At 43.7% G+C, this 16,193-nt stretch overlaps 1 protein-coding gene across 1 annotated transcript in view; it reads left to right on the plus strand.

Moving 5' to 3' along the window:
• The window catches only part of ABCB4 (ATP binding cassette subfamily B member 4), a 62,919-nt gene that overhangs the window by 31,984 nt on the left and 14,742 nt on the right, over positions 1–16,193 (plus strand). The window contains exons 15-20 of the mRNA XM_079786187.1: positions 2,751–2,912; positions 7,909–8,085; positions 10,792–10,938; positions 12,860–12,964; positions 14,505–14,582; positions 15,884–15,967. Of these exons, the coding sequence (XP_079642313.1) occupies positions 2,751–2,912; positions 7,909–8,085; positions 10,792–10,938; positions 12,860–12,964; positions 14,505–14,582; positions 15,884–15,967 (753 nt within the window). The remainder of the gene's footprint in view (positions 1–2,750; positions 2,913–7,908; positions 8,086–10,791; positions 10,939–12,859; positions 12,965–14,504; positions 14,583–15,883; positions 15,968–16,193) is intronic.

Genomic DNA, 16,193 nt, shown 5'->3' on the forward strand with positions numbered 1-16,193 from the left:
TAGTGTTATTATCAGGAGGGGTAAGGAAAGAATGAAAAGCCTCCATGGTGATTTTATGAAATGATTCCAAAAGGTTTCATTTTATACTATTTTTTCCAGAAGTTCCAGAAAGGCTAATGAATAGTACTCCCTTTGTGTGGCCCTGCCTTTCACCCCTGCATATCCCAAACTAGTACAGGGTCCAAATGTCTTAATAGCTGGTGTCTTTGAATCTAGGATGTTTATTTGCCAATGTCTTGTCATCGTTTGTGTGTCTGAGAGGTCTGAAAAAACATCTCTTTGTGTCAGATCTCTGTTCTGGCCAAAATTTCTTGGTCAAGGGTGACAGTTGCTAACTTTTAAATTCACAAATATATGCTTTGTTTCTCCTGAACACCAGCCAGTCACTCACAATTTTTATTCCAACTTCTCTGTTTGTTTGTTTGTTTTGTATTGACATAGCATCAATCTATTATCATAATGATAGCATAGCCTTTGTTAGAAATTTAGTCATCACTATTAGTATCGTGAATATAATTAGAATGATTAAATTATTTCCTATCTGCCTTATCATGCATGAAGCAAGCCATGCAACTTCCACATTAGTAAGAGAGGAAGGGAGAGGGAGATAGAGAAAGAAACATCGATGTGAGAGTGGAACATCCATTGGCTGGCTCCTGCACAAACCCTAGTGGGGATCGAGCCTGCAACCCAGGCATGTGGCCTGAGGGGACTCAAACCAGCAACTTTTCAGTGCACGGGATGACACCCAACCAACTAAGCTATACCAACTAGGGCTCATGGCTGCTCTTTTCAAAAAATTTGAGATATAATTTATATACCATAAAGTTCACCCTCTTAATATGAACAATTTATTGGTTTTTAGTATTTTCACAAGATTTTGCAACCATCCCCACTATATAATTTTAGAATATTTTCATCATCCCAAAAGGAAGCCTGGTACTCACCAGCTGTCACTCACCATTCTACACTCACCCTAGCTGTAGCAACCTCTAATCTACCTTCTGTCTCTATGGATTTGCCTATTCTGGACATTCCATATAAATGGAATTATACAATGGGTGGTCTTTTTGACTCGCTCTTTTCACTTAGCATCATGTTTTCAAGGCCATTCCTGTTGAAACATGCATCAGAGTATTGTTCCCTCTTACGGTGCAATAATATTCTCTTGTATGGACATACACATTTCATTTATTCTTTGATCAGCTGATGAACATGTGGATTAGTTCCACTTTTTTGGCTATTATAAATCTAGCCTCTTGTTTTTAATTTATGTTTTAATCTACTTAACTGAATTAGGTTATACTTTACTAACTATCCTAATGAGGTTTTATTGCCTCAGAGTAGAAGTAGTCACACTTGTCAGGATGGCTACCAGCAATAAATCAACAAACAAGTGCTGGTGAGGATGCGGAGAAAAGGGAACCCTAGTATACTGCTGGTGGGGATGCAAACTGGTGCAGCCACTGTGGAAAACAGTGTGGAGTTTCCTCAAAAAATTAAATATGGAACTGCCATTTGACCCAGCGATTCCACTTCTGGGCATATATCTGAAATAGCCTGAAACACTAATCAGAAAGAATATATGCACCCCTATGTTCATTATGTACAATAGCCAAGATTAGAAGCAGCCCAAGTGCCTATCAGTCGATGAGTGGATAAAAAACCTGTGGTACATTTACACGATGGAATGCTACTCAGCCATGAAAACGAAGGAAATCTTACCCTTTGCAACAGCATGGATGGACCTGGAGAGTATTAGGCTAAGTGAAATAAGCCAGTCAGAAAAAGACAAATACCATATGTTTCACTTATATGTGGAACTTAATAAACAAAATAAACTAACAAAGAAAATAGAAACAGACATGGATACAGAGAACAGATCGACAGCTGTCAGAGAGGAGCGAGTTTGGAGTGCTAGGTGAAAAAGGGGAAAGGACTAAGTAAAATAAACCTTATTAAAAATAAAATCAATCACATAGGGGGGAAAAGAAACCATTAACCTAATTCTTGATACTCACTAGAGTATCAAGAAGAATAACGATTATAAATGACATAGTATGAATAATTTGATGAGCATTTTTCAGGTTTTAAATTCCCATAAATAAGCCCACCAAGCCAGCAGGCCCATTCATGGAACTACTTCGAGGGATGATTTGTAGATTTTAACATGCATTTAAAAATCACCTGGGCCCTTGTTAAATCAAAGTTACTAGCCATACTCCAGAGGTTGTGATTCAGATGGACTTTGAACCATGTTTTGAACCGTCCAGACCCCAAGGTACATTTTTGCCTAAACTGCCTACATGCAGTCCATGAGAATTACAGGTAAAATCAGGCAACTTCAGAAGTAACCCTGCAGAAGTCTCTGGAGAAGGCGTATGTCTCTAGCATGCCGTATAGCTCAGAACTAGGGCTCCTCGGGCAGGTGTGACCACACTTGAGAAGGGTCAAACCTTTTCTCCTGTTGCTTGAGTCAAGACTGACACTCCTTAGGCTTCCAGTTACCCACCCCTACACTGAAAGGATTGGCTTCCTGTCTGGTCCAGACCTCAAGTCTCACTTGAACCTTTTACGTATATAGATGAGTGATGCCTTTGTGCCCTAATCACACGGCGTGGGGCATGGGGTGGGCTCCTGTCTCACCAACGGCAAACACGTCCATCCCAGTGCTTAACTGTGCATGCTGATTGACAATGTGTCGACTTTGGAAACCTGCTGCCCCACGTGTTTGTCCTTTTCCCCTTTAGGCCAGAGAAGGCCGGACCACCATTGTGATCGCACACCGGTTGTCTACAATCCGAAATGCAGATGTCATCGCCGGCTTCGAGGATGGGGTCATCGTGGAGCATGGAAGCCACAGCGAACTGATGAAGAAGGAAGGGCTGTACTTCAAGCTGGTTAACATGCAGGTATCTGCCTCCCAGGAAGCGTGCTGCTGTTGGCTCCTCAATATAGTATTTGTGCCTATATCGATTAAAATATCAGACAGCGCCCTGACTGGTTTGGCTCGGTGGATAGAGCATCAGCCTGCTGACTGAAGGGTCCCAGGTTCGATTCTGGTCAAGGGCATGTACCTTGGTTGCGGGCACATCCCCAGTGGGTAGTGTGCAGGAGGCAGCTGATTGATGTTTCTCTCTCATCGATGTTTCTAACTCTCTATCCCTCTCCTTCCTCTCTGTAAAAAATCAATAAAATATATATTTTTAAAAATAAAATATCAGACAGCTATTGCCATACTGAAGAGTAAGAAGTATTCAGGGAGAGTCCTAAAAGTATGCATCTGAGACTTTAATTCAGAATTGGTGCAACAGTCCTGAAAGAGAGAAGCGGAGAGGATGAAAATGCCCAAAACATTTTGAACTTATTCCTTAGGACAGAGATTCTTAATTGCCTGGGGAGCGTGTTCAAACTAACAGGTCCTTTCCACCATAAGATTAGGGGTGCTCAGAGTGGTGGTAGGCGTAGGAGGGAAAGGCCAGGATCTCTAGTGATGGGGGGAGGTTTTATGTAATTTAAAAATGCTTCCCAGATGATTCTAATAAAACCAATAGCAAGATTCATATCTCTAGGAAGTGAATACAAGCATACCTCAGAGATTTGAGGGTTTAGTTCCAGACCCCCGAGATGGAGTGAGTATTACAAGGAAGCAATCACAATATTTTTGTTGGCAGAGGATCTTACTTTCAATTTGTAAAAAATGCACCATCTGTGCAGCACAATAAAGTGAAGTGTGATAAAGTGAGGTATGCCTGTAGCTTGTTTTTGTTAAAAAATGATTCACTCTAATTCCTAAAACAGGTGATATTGGGAATTATTGGTTTGTCTTATTGAACAAGACATTTTATTGTGCTTACTCGCTTGAGCAACTGCAAAATAAATACCCTAAAAATATTTTATCCTATAAACAGGATTCTTATAGTTATAAAAGTATATGCATTGGCTTTGCTATAATTGTGACTAGTATGTACATAATATATTTTGTTCTTTTTCAGATATACATCATTCAAATACTATGAGTTTAATGCATACTTAGCAGTCCATTACATTAATGTGTAATTAATTGCCTTGTTGTTTCTCTAAAGCTGGATACATGCTTTGTTTCCAGTATTTCTCTGTTCTAAATATTGCCCTTGAAGCACGTGGGTCAAAAAGGTTAAGTAAAAATGTGCTCGCTTCGGCAGCACATATACTAAAAAGGTTAAGTAAAAAAATTGCTTTATTTTCTGACAAGTAAATCAACTCCTCTGACCCTTAGTTTCCACATTTGAAACACTAAACCTACCATGCAACGTTGTTATAAGGTTAAGAAATAAGCACCTGAATATACTAAAAAACAAACACACACACACACACACACACACACACACACACACACACACTTTAAAGGGGTAAATTTTGTGGTATGTGAATTACGTCTCAATAAGGCTGTTATTTAATTCTTAGCACCTGACACAAAATAGATGCATGAGACAGGATAGTTATTGAAATTTACTAAGTTCCCAAAGTGAAAATATCCAATGAAATGATAGAAAGTGTTATAACTCATGCTTCATTTTGCCAGAGAATGTTCTCCAGCAGGAGGGGATGAATCATGGTGTCTCCTATTTGCTGTTGGGTCCTCAAACGAGGTAACCACTTTCTCCCCTGGCTGGCCTATTTCTGTGTCCCTGAGGGAATGACCTTGCCCTCACACCAGGACTTAGGCTGGGAGACTGCCAAGGGGATAGGACCGCTCTGACCTTCTATAGCCTCTTCCCTTAGCTCTCTTTCCTGGGAAAAGCTGTGATTAAAGACTGAACAGTAGCCTGGTGGGCCTGAAAAGGCCTGCCGCCAACTCAGCAGTGGCTGGGGAAGTCCTTGGGTTTTGGTGCCCACACCGTTCCCACTTCTGGTTTGAGTTTGCCTTACCTTTGACTTGCTGGTGCTGTGGGAGAGTTGGAGGAAAGAGCCACAGTGAGCCTGAGGGTTTACGAAAGGTTCCCCCTAATGCTGCTTTCTTTTCCTCAAACTCAAAGACCAACATCGTGTCAATAGGTCCTTGTCTTGGTTTTGTTTCTAAGCAGAATGATCTCTAGGTAGACTGTTGGTTCTTACTTGTTTCTTTTAACTATAACTTATTTTTTTTCAGATTATAAATGGAGTGCATTCTTATTTTACTTTAGAATTTTGATAGGTTTTCTCTTTTTTTAAGATACTTTTATTGATTTCAGAGAGGAATGGAGAGGTAGAGAGAGATAGAACATCAGTGATGAGAGAGAGTCATTGATTGGTTCCCCCCTGCACATCTACTACTGGGGATCGAGCCCCCAACCTGGGCATGTGCCCTTGACCGGAATTAAACCCAGGACATTTCTATACACTGAGCCAAACCGGCTAGGGCAGTGGTCGGCACACTCATTAGTCAAGAGAGCCAAATATCAACAGTACAACAATTGAAAATTTCTTTTGAGAGCCAAATTTTTTAAACTTAAACTTCTTCTAACGCCACTTCTTCAAAATAGACTCGCCCAGGCCGTGGTATTTTTGTGGAAGAGCCACACTCAAGGGGCCAAAGAGCCGCATGTGGCTCGCGAGCCGCAGTTTGCCAACCACTGGTCTAGGGCCATTCTTATTTTTTAAAATCCAAGCATTTTTTTAAAAAAAATTCAAACTTGAGTATATTAGAAATGTGAAATTCCCCCATAACCAAAACTTCTACTGACAGCTATTTGATATTTATTTTTCATCTTCATGGCCTAAAAGAACTAAATAGTAACTCCATATTTCCTCAATTATTCATGAGATTGAGCATGTTTTCACATATTCATTGGCCATCTGTACTTTTTTCTCTGTGAAAGGATCTTCTCCTGTATTAGGCTGTTTTTTGGTTGTTTGTTGGGTTGTTTATAATATTCTTATTCATTGATAAGAATACCTTGCATTAAAAGGAAAAAGGAAATGTGCTTTTCTCTTGCACATATTAAAAATATTTTTTCCTACTTTGTGCTTTCAATTTTATATTATTGTTTGTTTGGCTGCCATAAGAAGTGTTTAAATTGTACATAATTAGATTTTTTTCTCCCATGTCTTCAGGATTTGGGGTTGTTCTTTGAAAAAATAGTCACCCATATTTCCTATCAACATTTATTGTTTTACTTGTTTGTTTGTTTTCAATCCTCACCACAGGACCACAGGATATGTTTTTATTAGAGAGAGGGGAAGAGGGGAGAGAGAGAGAGAGAGAGAGAGAGAGAGAGAGAGAGAGAGAGAGAGAAACATTGATTGGTTGCCTTCCATACACACTTCAACCTGGGATTGAACATGTAACCTATGTATGTGTCCTGACCGGAATCAAACCTGCAACCTTTTGGTGTACGGGATGATGCTCCAACCAACTAAACCACACATCCAGGGCTATTGTTTTACCTTTTTACAGTTAAATATTTGAGACAGCTAAAGTATATTCAGGCTATAAGAAATGAGGGCTGTTGGTTGTAAATATACTTTTTATTACCTAGTGAAAAGGCCATCTTGGCTTTGTAGCCCAATGTAGACCTCAGCACCTAGTAAATGAGGGCTTTGGGCAATGCCCAGAATAAATAGTATGGGTGGGTAGTGTTCATATGATTATAAGAGGAGGCTAAATTCAAAATGGGCTTAATGGAAGAACTGTCCTTGATAGCATAGGTGAGATTACAAAAGGAGGAAAAGACAAGGGGAGGCATTCCTGAGAGGTGGTCCAGTGTGAATTACCATGAACTGAATTTGAGGGGAGCCAGGCTTGAGTATGTGGTGGAGAGCTGTGGAAGGCTTTTGAGCTGGGGTACAATTTGAGCAACCTTTTACGAAAAGGGAGTCTGGTAGTAGTGTGTGAGTGGGGAGAAGTGAGGGTGCAGGGGTCAGTTACAAGACTACATCTTGAGTGTAGGTTGGATTTGGGGGGGGAGATGGTATAAAACCATCTTCCAGTTATAAGCAAGTAAGGAAGACTACCTAGCAAAACATACCTTTGTAGTGTGGTTCAAGGCACCGGGGCAATCTTCTGTTAGGTGTTGAAAACACAAGTGGAAAGCTAGGATCAGATAATGTGCAGAGATCAAGATAGACCCCTGGTACCATAGATGCAGTAAGGCACCAGCCATAGGATTGGGTTGGGGCCAGAACCTGAAGGGCAGGAGCAAGAACATGTCAGTACTACAGGGACTGGGGTCCTGGACAAACCACGAGGATGTGTTCTCGGACATGGAGGGAACAAACAGGGAACCAGACCAAAGTCAGACTCTAGCAAGGTTGGCTTGATACTCTCTCACCTGGCATTAAGCTAGATAGAGGTCCTTAAATTACCCACCCCTGCACCTTTAAGGAGAGAATTAATCCCAAAGCCTGCAATGAGGGTGAGCCTGCAGGTTGGGTCACCTGGGGTGAGGTGTGATGCTGAGCAGGACTGCGAGGAAGAAAGCTGATTGTACTTGGACAGTCAAGGAAGGCAGCTTAATTGCCTCATGGGAGGGAGTGACCAGCTTTTCCTTGTCCGTAGCTTTAAAAGTGAGCCCTGGGTAATGTTTCTTTGTTTTCTTCCCTTTCGTGGTGGCCATGCCTTGTTTTCTGGACTTTTAACATATTGAGGAAATTCCTACATACCTGCTAGATGATGAAACATTGGCCTTTGAGCTCTTAGAAAATACTTTTATACTCCAATTTTCATATTGGTCAAATTGAATTTAAGCTTCCTTTTTAACCTTTTTAACTTCCACGTGTTGATACACTTCTTTACAGTTTTCCAGCTGATTGTGGTGCTGTTATGGAATCTGTCTTCACACATGTAATATTGAAAATGTCTTTATGGTTCTAAATTTGTAGGTTACGTAGGTCTGGACACACACATACACCCACACACAATTTAATAACGTTTTGTTCTTCTTTCAGACATCAGGAAGCCAGATCCAGTCAGAAGAATTTGAAGTTGAACTAAATGATGAAAAGGCTGCCCCGGGTATGGCCCCCAATGGCTGGAAATCTCGCATATTTAGGAATTCTACTCATAAAAGCCTTAGAAATTCACGAAGGTATCAGAATGGCCTTGATGTGGAAACCACTGAACTTGTAAGTTGTTTGCAAATACTTAAGTTAAATCTTTTATTGTGTGTTTTTGCTGTTGAAATTCTTAGCCTTGCTAGTATGCTGCAGGCATAGGTGACTCCTATTATGAGCCATGCTCTTCTTGAGAAAAGGAAATTTCAGATGTTAAATGTATTTGACAATGACTTGAAATCAATTATAATTAAAAATGAATTTCCAGTGGAAACAACTTAGTCTTTGTGCTTAAATGCTTAAATTAAAATTAGATATCCCATTCATCTTTGAGATACAGAGATAAATATAGGCATCCCTCGGAGATATTGCAGATTTGGGTCCAGATCACTGCAATAAAGCGAGTAGTAATCTTTTGGGGGTGGAGGTCTTGCCTTCAATTTGTAAAAAAAAAAAAAAACAACAACAACAACATCTGTGAAGTGCAGTAAAGCAAAGTGTAATAAAATGAAATATGCCTGCAAGGCTTGTATAACATCAGAGGCCCTGGTAGTTGCATGTTCTGTTAGATAGGATCACGTTGGATTGCCTATACTAGGAAACCCAGGGCTAGAATGGTGGCAGCACAGTTACCATGGCTGCAGGCCCCTTTCATCTCTATCATCACTGTCCTGGATGTGGCTTCCATCTCCAATGATGTAGCTCCTGGAGCTCCAGCCGTCACATCTGTGTCCCAAGAAGCAGGAAGAAACAAAGATTTTCTAGAATATAACACAATACTTTACTTACATGCCATTGGCAGTCACTTAATTACGTGGCCAAACCTAGCTACAAGGAAGGGTAGAAAATGGAGTCTTTTTGCGGTATGTATTGCCACTCTGAATTAGATTGGATTTCTCTTCCTGAGAAAAAGGGGAGCATGGCCAGTAATAGCAAAATTGTGCATTCTTTAACATTTCTCACCTGAAGACTTGGGATATTATTTTTTAACATATTTTTATTGATTTCAGAGAGGAAGGGAGAGGGAGAGAGACAGAAACATCAGTGATGACAGAGACTCATTGATCAGCTGCCTCCTGCACACACCGCCCCCCCTTCCCCCTTCCCCTCCCTCCCACACTGGGGATTGAGCCTGCATTCCGGACATGTGCCCTGACTGGGAATCAAACTGTGACCTCCTAGTTCATAGGTCAATGTTCAACCACTTAGCCACACTGGCCTGGCAAGACTTGGCACATTATTAATTCAGGTTAACAGAAACTTTTATAACAGCGAGGGAATCCATTCCTAAGAAAGATATTTTCTTATTTCAAGAAATGGTTTGAGAATACATTTTGGTGTTATTTATTGATAAAGGATGAGTTTATTTTTACTCTTGTGTTGGCCTGAAGAAATTCAGCCTACTGAGAGCTGTTGGCATCTGGCTTTCTCTGCCCACAACATTATTTACTGCAGAAGTTACAAGGGCTCTCTAGATCTTAATCTTGGTGTATGTATAGAAAGAAGGGTAATACTCGAGCTATTGTAGACCTGAGCTATCACTAGTAAGATAAACAATTTCCCCCTTTTGGGCTGTGGAAGGATTCACTTTCTATTTCTCATTTGTCCTGAGGGTTATGCTGCTAAGTCTTTGGAGTCTGGTATTTTAGACGAGAACTTCTCTTGGGAAAATGCGCAGAGGGAAGATAAAATGCCACAGTCGACAAGATTTTCACAAGTACCATCATCGTGGGATAAACAGTGTATCCAAGGGAGGGAGGAATTAAATCTGGTTAGAGGGATCTTGGAAGACCTGAGAAAATGGCCCATTTATCAGGCTGGAGACCAGGACTTGAAGATAATGTTAAACCGGGAGAAAAACTAAACACGAAAATGAGAAAATGGGCGGTTTGTAAAAAAAAGGGGCCGAGTAGAACCTGCTTCTATGTTCTGTTTCACAGAGACAAACATGACCCATTTAAACGACCATAAGGCTAGAGCATTCCATAGGCAGTTTTATCTAGTTTAATGTTAAACTACCTCTGTAGTCAGAATAGTCTCCTTTTCGTGACCTAAATCCTTCCTGCTTGACCAGACAGTGAATGTGAAATGTGCCAGGCATGGGACTAGTTTCTGGGGATATGAAGGTGTAGCCTTCACCTTTAAAAAGCCCACATAGGAAAGGAGACATGAAAACAAACAAAAGAAAAGCAACAACAACAGGAAATAAAACAAGCTAAGCCCTGAGAAGAGAAGTCTGCACAGGGAACAGTGGTAAGAGGAAGGGGCCACGTGAAGTTGGTTTTGTGAGTTGGGGACCCGTCCCAGAAAAGGCAGTGCCGGGCTGGGCTCTGGGGGTGAGGAGACCAGACCCATGTTCTCAAGTTCATCACAGTACCCTGCACTTGTGAGGGCGTTCATCCTTCTGTTTACGGGTATTGTTTCATTTGGCCCCAACGTCATCCCTGAGTTGAGCTGGGACTTGAATTCTAGGGCGTTTTGTGCACAGACCCTGCTTCTGCTCCCTGTGCTGAGGCTGGGACAGAAATGGACGGATCACGCCACGGAGATCGCTGCTTGGGTGAACAGCTCGGACTCAGCTGATGCTGTGTAATCATGGACACTGTGGACATGCGCAACACACTGTGCTGCTCTCTAGGACACAGTTGGCTGGACGGTCGTTCTCGGCGCCCCGTGTGCAAGTGCCTTGAGGGCGATGCAGTGTCCTTTTCCTGCCTGCAAGCTCTGGTAGCTCTGGTAGCTGCTGTGTGCTCACCCGTCTATCCTGATGTATTCTAGGATGAAAATGTGCCCCCGGTGTCTTTCCTGAAGGTCCTGAGACTGAATAAAACAGAATGGCCCTACTTCGTGGTGGGAACGGTGTGTGCCATTGCTAACGGGGCGCTTCAGCCGGCATTTTCAGTCATCTTCTCAGAGATGATAACGGTAAGTTTGAAGCATTGCTTAATAACTTGGATTAAATCGCGTCCTCGTTAAATCAGTGCTCACGCCAACCTTACCACTGGGTCCATTTTGGAGTAAAGCGGTCTCAAATTAAACTAAGCCAAAGTTTTTAATACCCTTCTGAGGAAACATGTGAGGCCAAAGAAAGAGTATGAACCATTCCAGGTTATGATATTAATGAGATTATAAACGGTAAAATCCATGAAGGAGGCATTCTAATGAGCTCTCTTCATTTGGGTCCAGCTGGTGTCAGGCAGTGATGTCCATCCCATCTGTGGAGAGGAGATGCAGGGCTCACAGGAAGGCTTAGGTCGGGGCGGGGGGGGGGGGGAAGGTGTGTGGCGGGGGGGGTGGGGGGGTGGGAGGGGGGAGGAGTGTGCACAGGAGGGAAGAGTTCAGGTCATAGTGTTATTTAGAGGCCAGGCCTCACCACATAAGAGCTGTGCAAACTTGGGCAAGATGCTTTTCCTCTTGGTACCCCCGTTTCTTCGTCCGTAAAATAAATGCACCATAGGCTAGCTGAGGATGAAAAGCGATTATATGGGTAACTATATGGAAAGCAGTTAAGACTGTCTGCTTCATAGGAAGTATTCAAAAAGTGATATCCACCAGACTGGGCCAGGCAGCTCAGTTGGTTACAGCATCGTCCTGATATGCCAGCATCGTGGGTTTGATCCTCCGGTCAGGGCACATACAGGAATCAACCAATGAACGCATAAATAAGTGGAACAACAACCTATATTCCTCTCTTTCTCCCCCTCTCTTTTCCTCTTCCTCTCCCTCCCTCCCTTTCTCTCTCTCCCTAAAATCAAATTTAAATAAGTGATAGCCGCCACCACGCCATTATTTCAGCAATCCTTCCAAGGCTTGGGAAGTCTGAGACTAAGAAAGAAAACTCATGCGATCCAATTGTTAAGTTCATGGAGGGGATATTTATAGGACGTTGTCAGAAACGCCTACGGCTCCACAAAACCCAGTATTTATGTTGTATAACCTTAGCCAGCCACTTACATTTTTGGAGAGACTTTTTTGTTAAAGATGACTTAATTCTCCATCATGTTGAGTTCATTGTGCTTTTGACATTAGACACTGGTCTACAATTAAGACCTCAAGCCAAAAAACAAATGAATTAGAATGTTTTTATATTAAAAACCAATTCCTAACTCTCTTGCAATTTAAGAGCTATGTGGACTGTATCTCTATTTTGGGGCATCTCCTATGTGCCAAACACTGCTCTAGGCACTGGAGATATATCAGGAGACAGAATAATCTGAGTCCTGCTCTCAAACAGGTTACTATCCCTGCAAAACAAAACAAGCTACATAATGTGTCAAGGGATAACGAGTGTTTTAAAGCAGGATCTGGCCGGGGGTGGGGGGCCTGGAGGTGGGGTTGCTATTCCCGAAGGCTGGGCAGGGGAGGCCTCTCTGGGCAGAGGCCCTGTGAAGTGAGGGGCGGAGGGAACAGGCTGGGGCAGAGGGAACAGCAAGTGCAGGGGAAGAGGAACAAACACCAAAGTGTGCAACCACACACAATCCATGCTGATAACCACGCATTCCTCAATTCATAGGCAGGAACTAGCATCGTGGTTCCCAGAGGGCTAGGGAGGGGGGAAAGGGGTCTTACTATTTGGCGGGTACAGAGTTTCCATTTGGGATGATGAGGAAGTTCTGGATATGGATAGTGGCGAAGGTTGCACCACACTGTGCATGTACCGAATGCCACTGAATTGCACACTTTAAGATGAGTAAAATGGTAACTTGTATGTGATGCATATTTACCACAATAAAAACCCACATATCTCAAAGCCTCGTCTTTCCAATGCGACGCTCCAGCCACTGTTGGTGGGAGGAATAAGCAAGGGACCTGTGATGAGGTGGGCCCTCTGTGTGTTCTTTCGTAGATTTTTGGGCCAGGGGACGATGCCGTGAAGCAGCAGAAGTGCAACATGATCTCGCTGCTGTTCTTGGGCCTGGGGATTACTTCTTTCTTTACTTTCTTCCTTCAGGTAGGTGCCTACGATTTGGTCTTCTCGTGGAGTCTAGATTCAATGAGGATATAGATTCATTACTAGATTTTAACTACTTATTAATATAGATTGATTAACTATCAATTAATCAAGACCTAGTGGAGTTTCTGAGTCCAAGACTGAAATAAATGGCAAACACAGTTGACAGAGGACGTTTATAGAGAACAGGCTTTAGCAGGAGTAATTGTGACTTCCCTGTGTGCTAAATCATGGCACGTCATAGGTTTTTCCCTTAGCAAGGGAAAAAGAGACCCAAGTCCCCAGGAGAACGTAAGAACCAGTTAAACTCAACTAGTTAAAAACTGGGGGGCGGGGGAAGGTGGAGGGGTGGAGAGGGAACAGTACAATAGCATCCTCTTTTGTTATTGTTACTCTTTACACAATATCAATAACTTCTCTGAGTGTTTCCTCCTTAATCTATGAACTCTCTGAAAGAACATATATGTTGTATTGCATTTAGATAGTATAGACCTGGCCAGAGGGAACTAGCAGGCCTACTCCGATTGTACTTTTCTACCTAGATTTTTACCAAATACTTTTTGTCTCGTTAACTCAGTGATCACCATGCAGGCCCTTCCAATACAATCCACTAATTCAGCAAAATGGTTCCTAGTCAGGCCCAGCCCGCTTCTCCCTTATTGTTGAACCAGTGGCAACAGTAAGCCAAGATTTTTATTTAGAAATCATTTTTTTAGATCTCAGTGATCCCACCCAGTTGCTAGCCCTGGTGTGTGAGGGAGTGGAGCTGGGTACATAAATGGCTGCACCAACAGTGGGCTCATGGATAAAACTGTGGTGCCCACCCTGGGTTTGAGCAATCTGCCAGCAAAGAAAGGAGGAGAGCAGATGGTCTAGTCCCGGGCACCATGCCCCTGGGCACCATCCCCCTGGGCACCATCCCCTGGCTTAGTGTCCTCCCAGGCTCCCTGGAGGCTCCCACCCGCCCCAGAACCCGGCCCAGCTGTGGACTTGAGAACAGGATCTGATTAGAAAGAGGGGAACTGCCTGGCAAGCATGCTTGGGGAGGGAGAGGGGCCTGGTCCCCAATCTGAGAGCAGGTGGAGCTGTGGCCGGGAGCCAGCCAACTCCCCTGGAGCTTCTTACTCCAGACCGCCCCCCTTCCTCCCCATGTGATCCAGATGCGTTCCTGCATAGAATTTTGTTACTTCTCTTTTCACTGTTTTGTTTAAAGTAATAGGAACACACTGAAAGTTGTGGCTAAACACAGTATTGTCCTCCCTGAGATGTTCTTGAACGTTTTGAGAAGGAAACCTGTTTAGAATGGTTCAGAAGCCAGAACTGGACACTTCTAAGGCTTCTCATCTCGATTGCATACTCATGATTCAGCAGTACGTGAATTTTCAGTTGGGACTTTGAATGAATGGTCACAGACATGTGTTACTTGACTCATTGGCTAATATGTAAGTCATGTAAAAATCAGTGGGCAAGTCCCCACTTGCGTCAGAACAGCAGTGATGAGCCAAGGGCACAGGAGCTTCTGTTTTCTGTTCTCCACCAGGGCTTCACGTTTGGGAAAGCTGGCGAGATCCTCACCACCAGGCTTCGGTCAATGGCTTTCAAAGCGATGCTGAGACAGGTAGGTGTGTGCCCTGGATGCCTTCTGCCCAGGTTTCCTACTTTCAGCCTCTTCTTCTGTTCCTATTGCATGTTGTCCCCCCTCCCCACCCCGCTGGGTGTTCATACAAGCACCTGTCGGGGCACTGCAAATTGTCCTGGTCCGTCAATTATCCAAAGACCTCGCAGGGTTCTCATTGGACTAGGCTTAATTTAGGGGTGTTGGGGGATTATTTCACAACTACCTCTGTCCGTGTGGACACTATCATTTCAGGGACCCGTATCTCGCCCCTGGATTCTACACAAGCCCCGGCGAGTCATGTGAGACTCCGGGCCGCTTGTAAACAAAGGGAAACGAGGTTGATAGAATTCGTGCACCACAATCGGCCATGCTAGCTATAGGTTTCCCCAAATGTGGGTGATTTATTTTGTTTCTGTCTTATTTGAGCTCTGTTTTCACATTAGTTCGCTTATTCACTCACTAACCTGTTCCCTGCCGTGTCCCGGGCAGTGTGCTGGTAGCTGGGACGACAAGCATTGCCTGCCCTCCTGGGAAGCTCACAGCCCAGGGCCGGACAGGTGGGAAAGTGGGAACGCGAACCCTCTAGTTCTATAAAGAAGTCTTAGGAGAGGGCCAGAATATTCACCCGATTGACAGGAAGTGATTACCTTCTTGTTCATAAAAGGGCACACCGCCTGAATCGTATTTTAGCAAATCTGAGTTTACAACCCTTTTTTCAGTATCTTTTAAACCGTGCTATGTAGGGAAATTATTTTATACGAAACTAAAAGATGCTGTGGATGAGTAGCTTATACTTAAAGTCATCCCTAAGAGACACTCTTTTGTGTTTAAGGAGACAAACATGGCGAGAAACCAGGGCTGATGTTCTCATGCCTAGGATTTACAGGAAGCCATGTCCAGCCCAGAGCCTCCCCGCCTTTATGAGGGACACCACCATGCCAGGCCAGGAGGAAGTGTCCGTGGGGCTAGTGGTCAGCATTGGGTGATGGAACGCCCACAGCACCTGCACCTCAGGGGACCTGGCAGGAAGCTGCCCTCTGCTGAGTCCACACACACACCTGCCCCATTGGCGGTGCCGTCCCTGGCCCAGCAGAGCCGCCTCGGGCTCGGACCCTGGTGGACTCTGAGGGCGTGTGCCCAGGGCAGGGACCGGGCTCTATGCTGCCTGTGAGGGTCCCTGGAACTCCAGTTCCCAAGTCAGTGTGGATCTTGCCTCAGCATTGAAGGTTCGAATGGTTGCATCTGATTTCCTTCTCTTGCTTTCATCTTGAACTGATTGAAAGGTGTATTTTGTGTCGTAGGACATGAGCTGGTTTGATGATCACAAAAACAGCACTGGCGCACTTTCTACAAGACTCGCAACGGACGCCTCCCAAGTCCAAGGGGTATGTAGACTGCACTCTGCTCCTGTTTTCCTTTAACGTGGCTTTGAATAGACATAGGGCATAGCTGCACCTGTTAAGTTGCTTTCAGCTGGAAATGACAAAGCTCAAACAGGCCTAAACAATAAAGACGAAGGTTGGACTTCAGGGTCGATGGGTCCACTGGCTCAAAAATGTCATGAAGGACGCAGGTGCCCTCTGTCTGTGTGGCTCTGAGTGGCTTTCAGTC

Source organism: Cnephaeus nilssonii (assembly GCF_951640355.1).
Source record: "Cnephaeus nilssonii genome assembly, chromosome: 12".
Taxonomy (NCBI): domain Eukaryota; kingdom Metazoa; phylum Chordata; class Mammalia; order Chiroptera; family Vespertilionidae; genus Cnephaeus; species Cnephaeus nilssonii.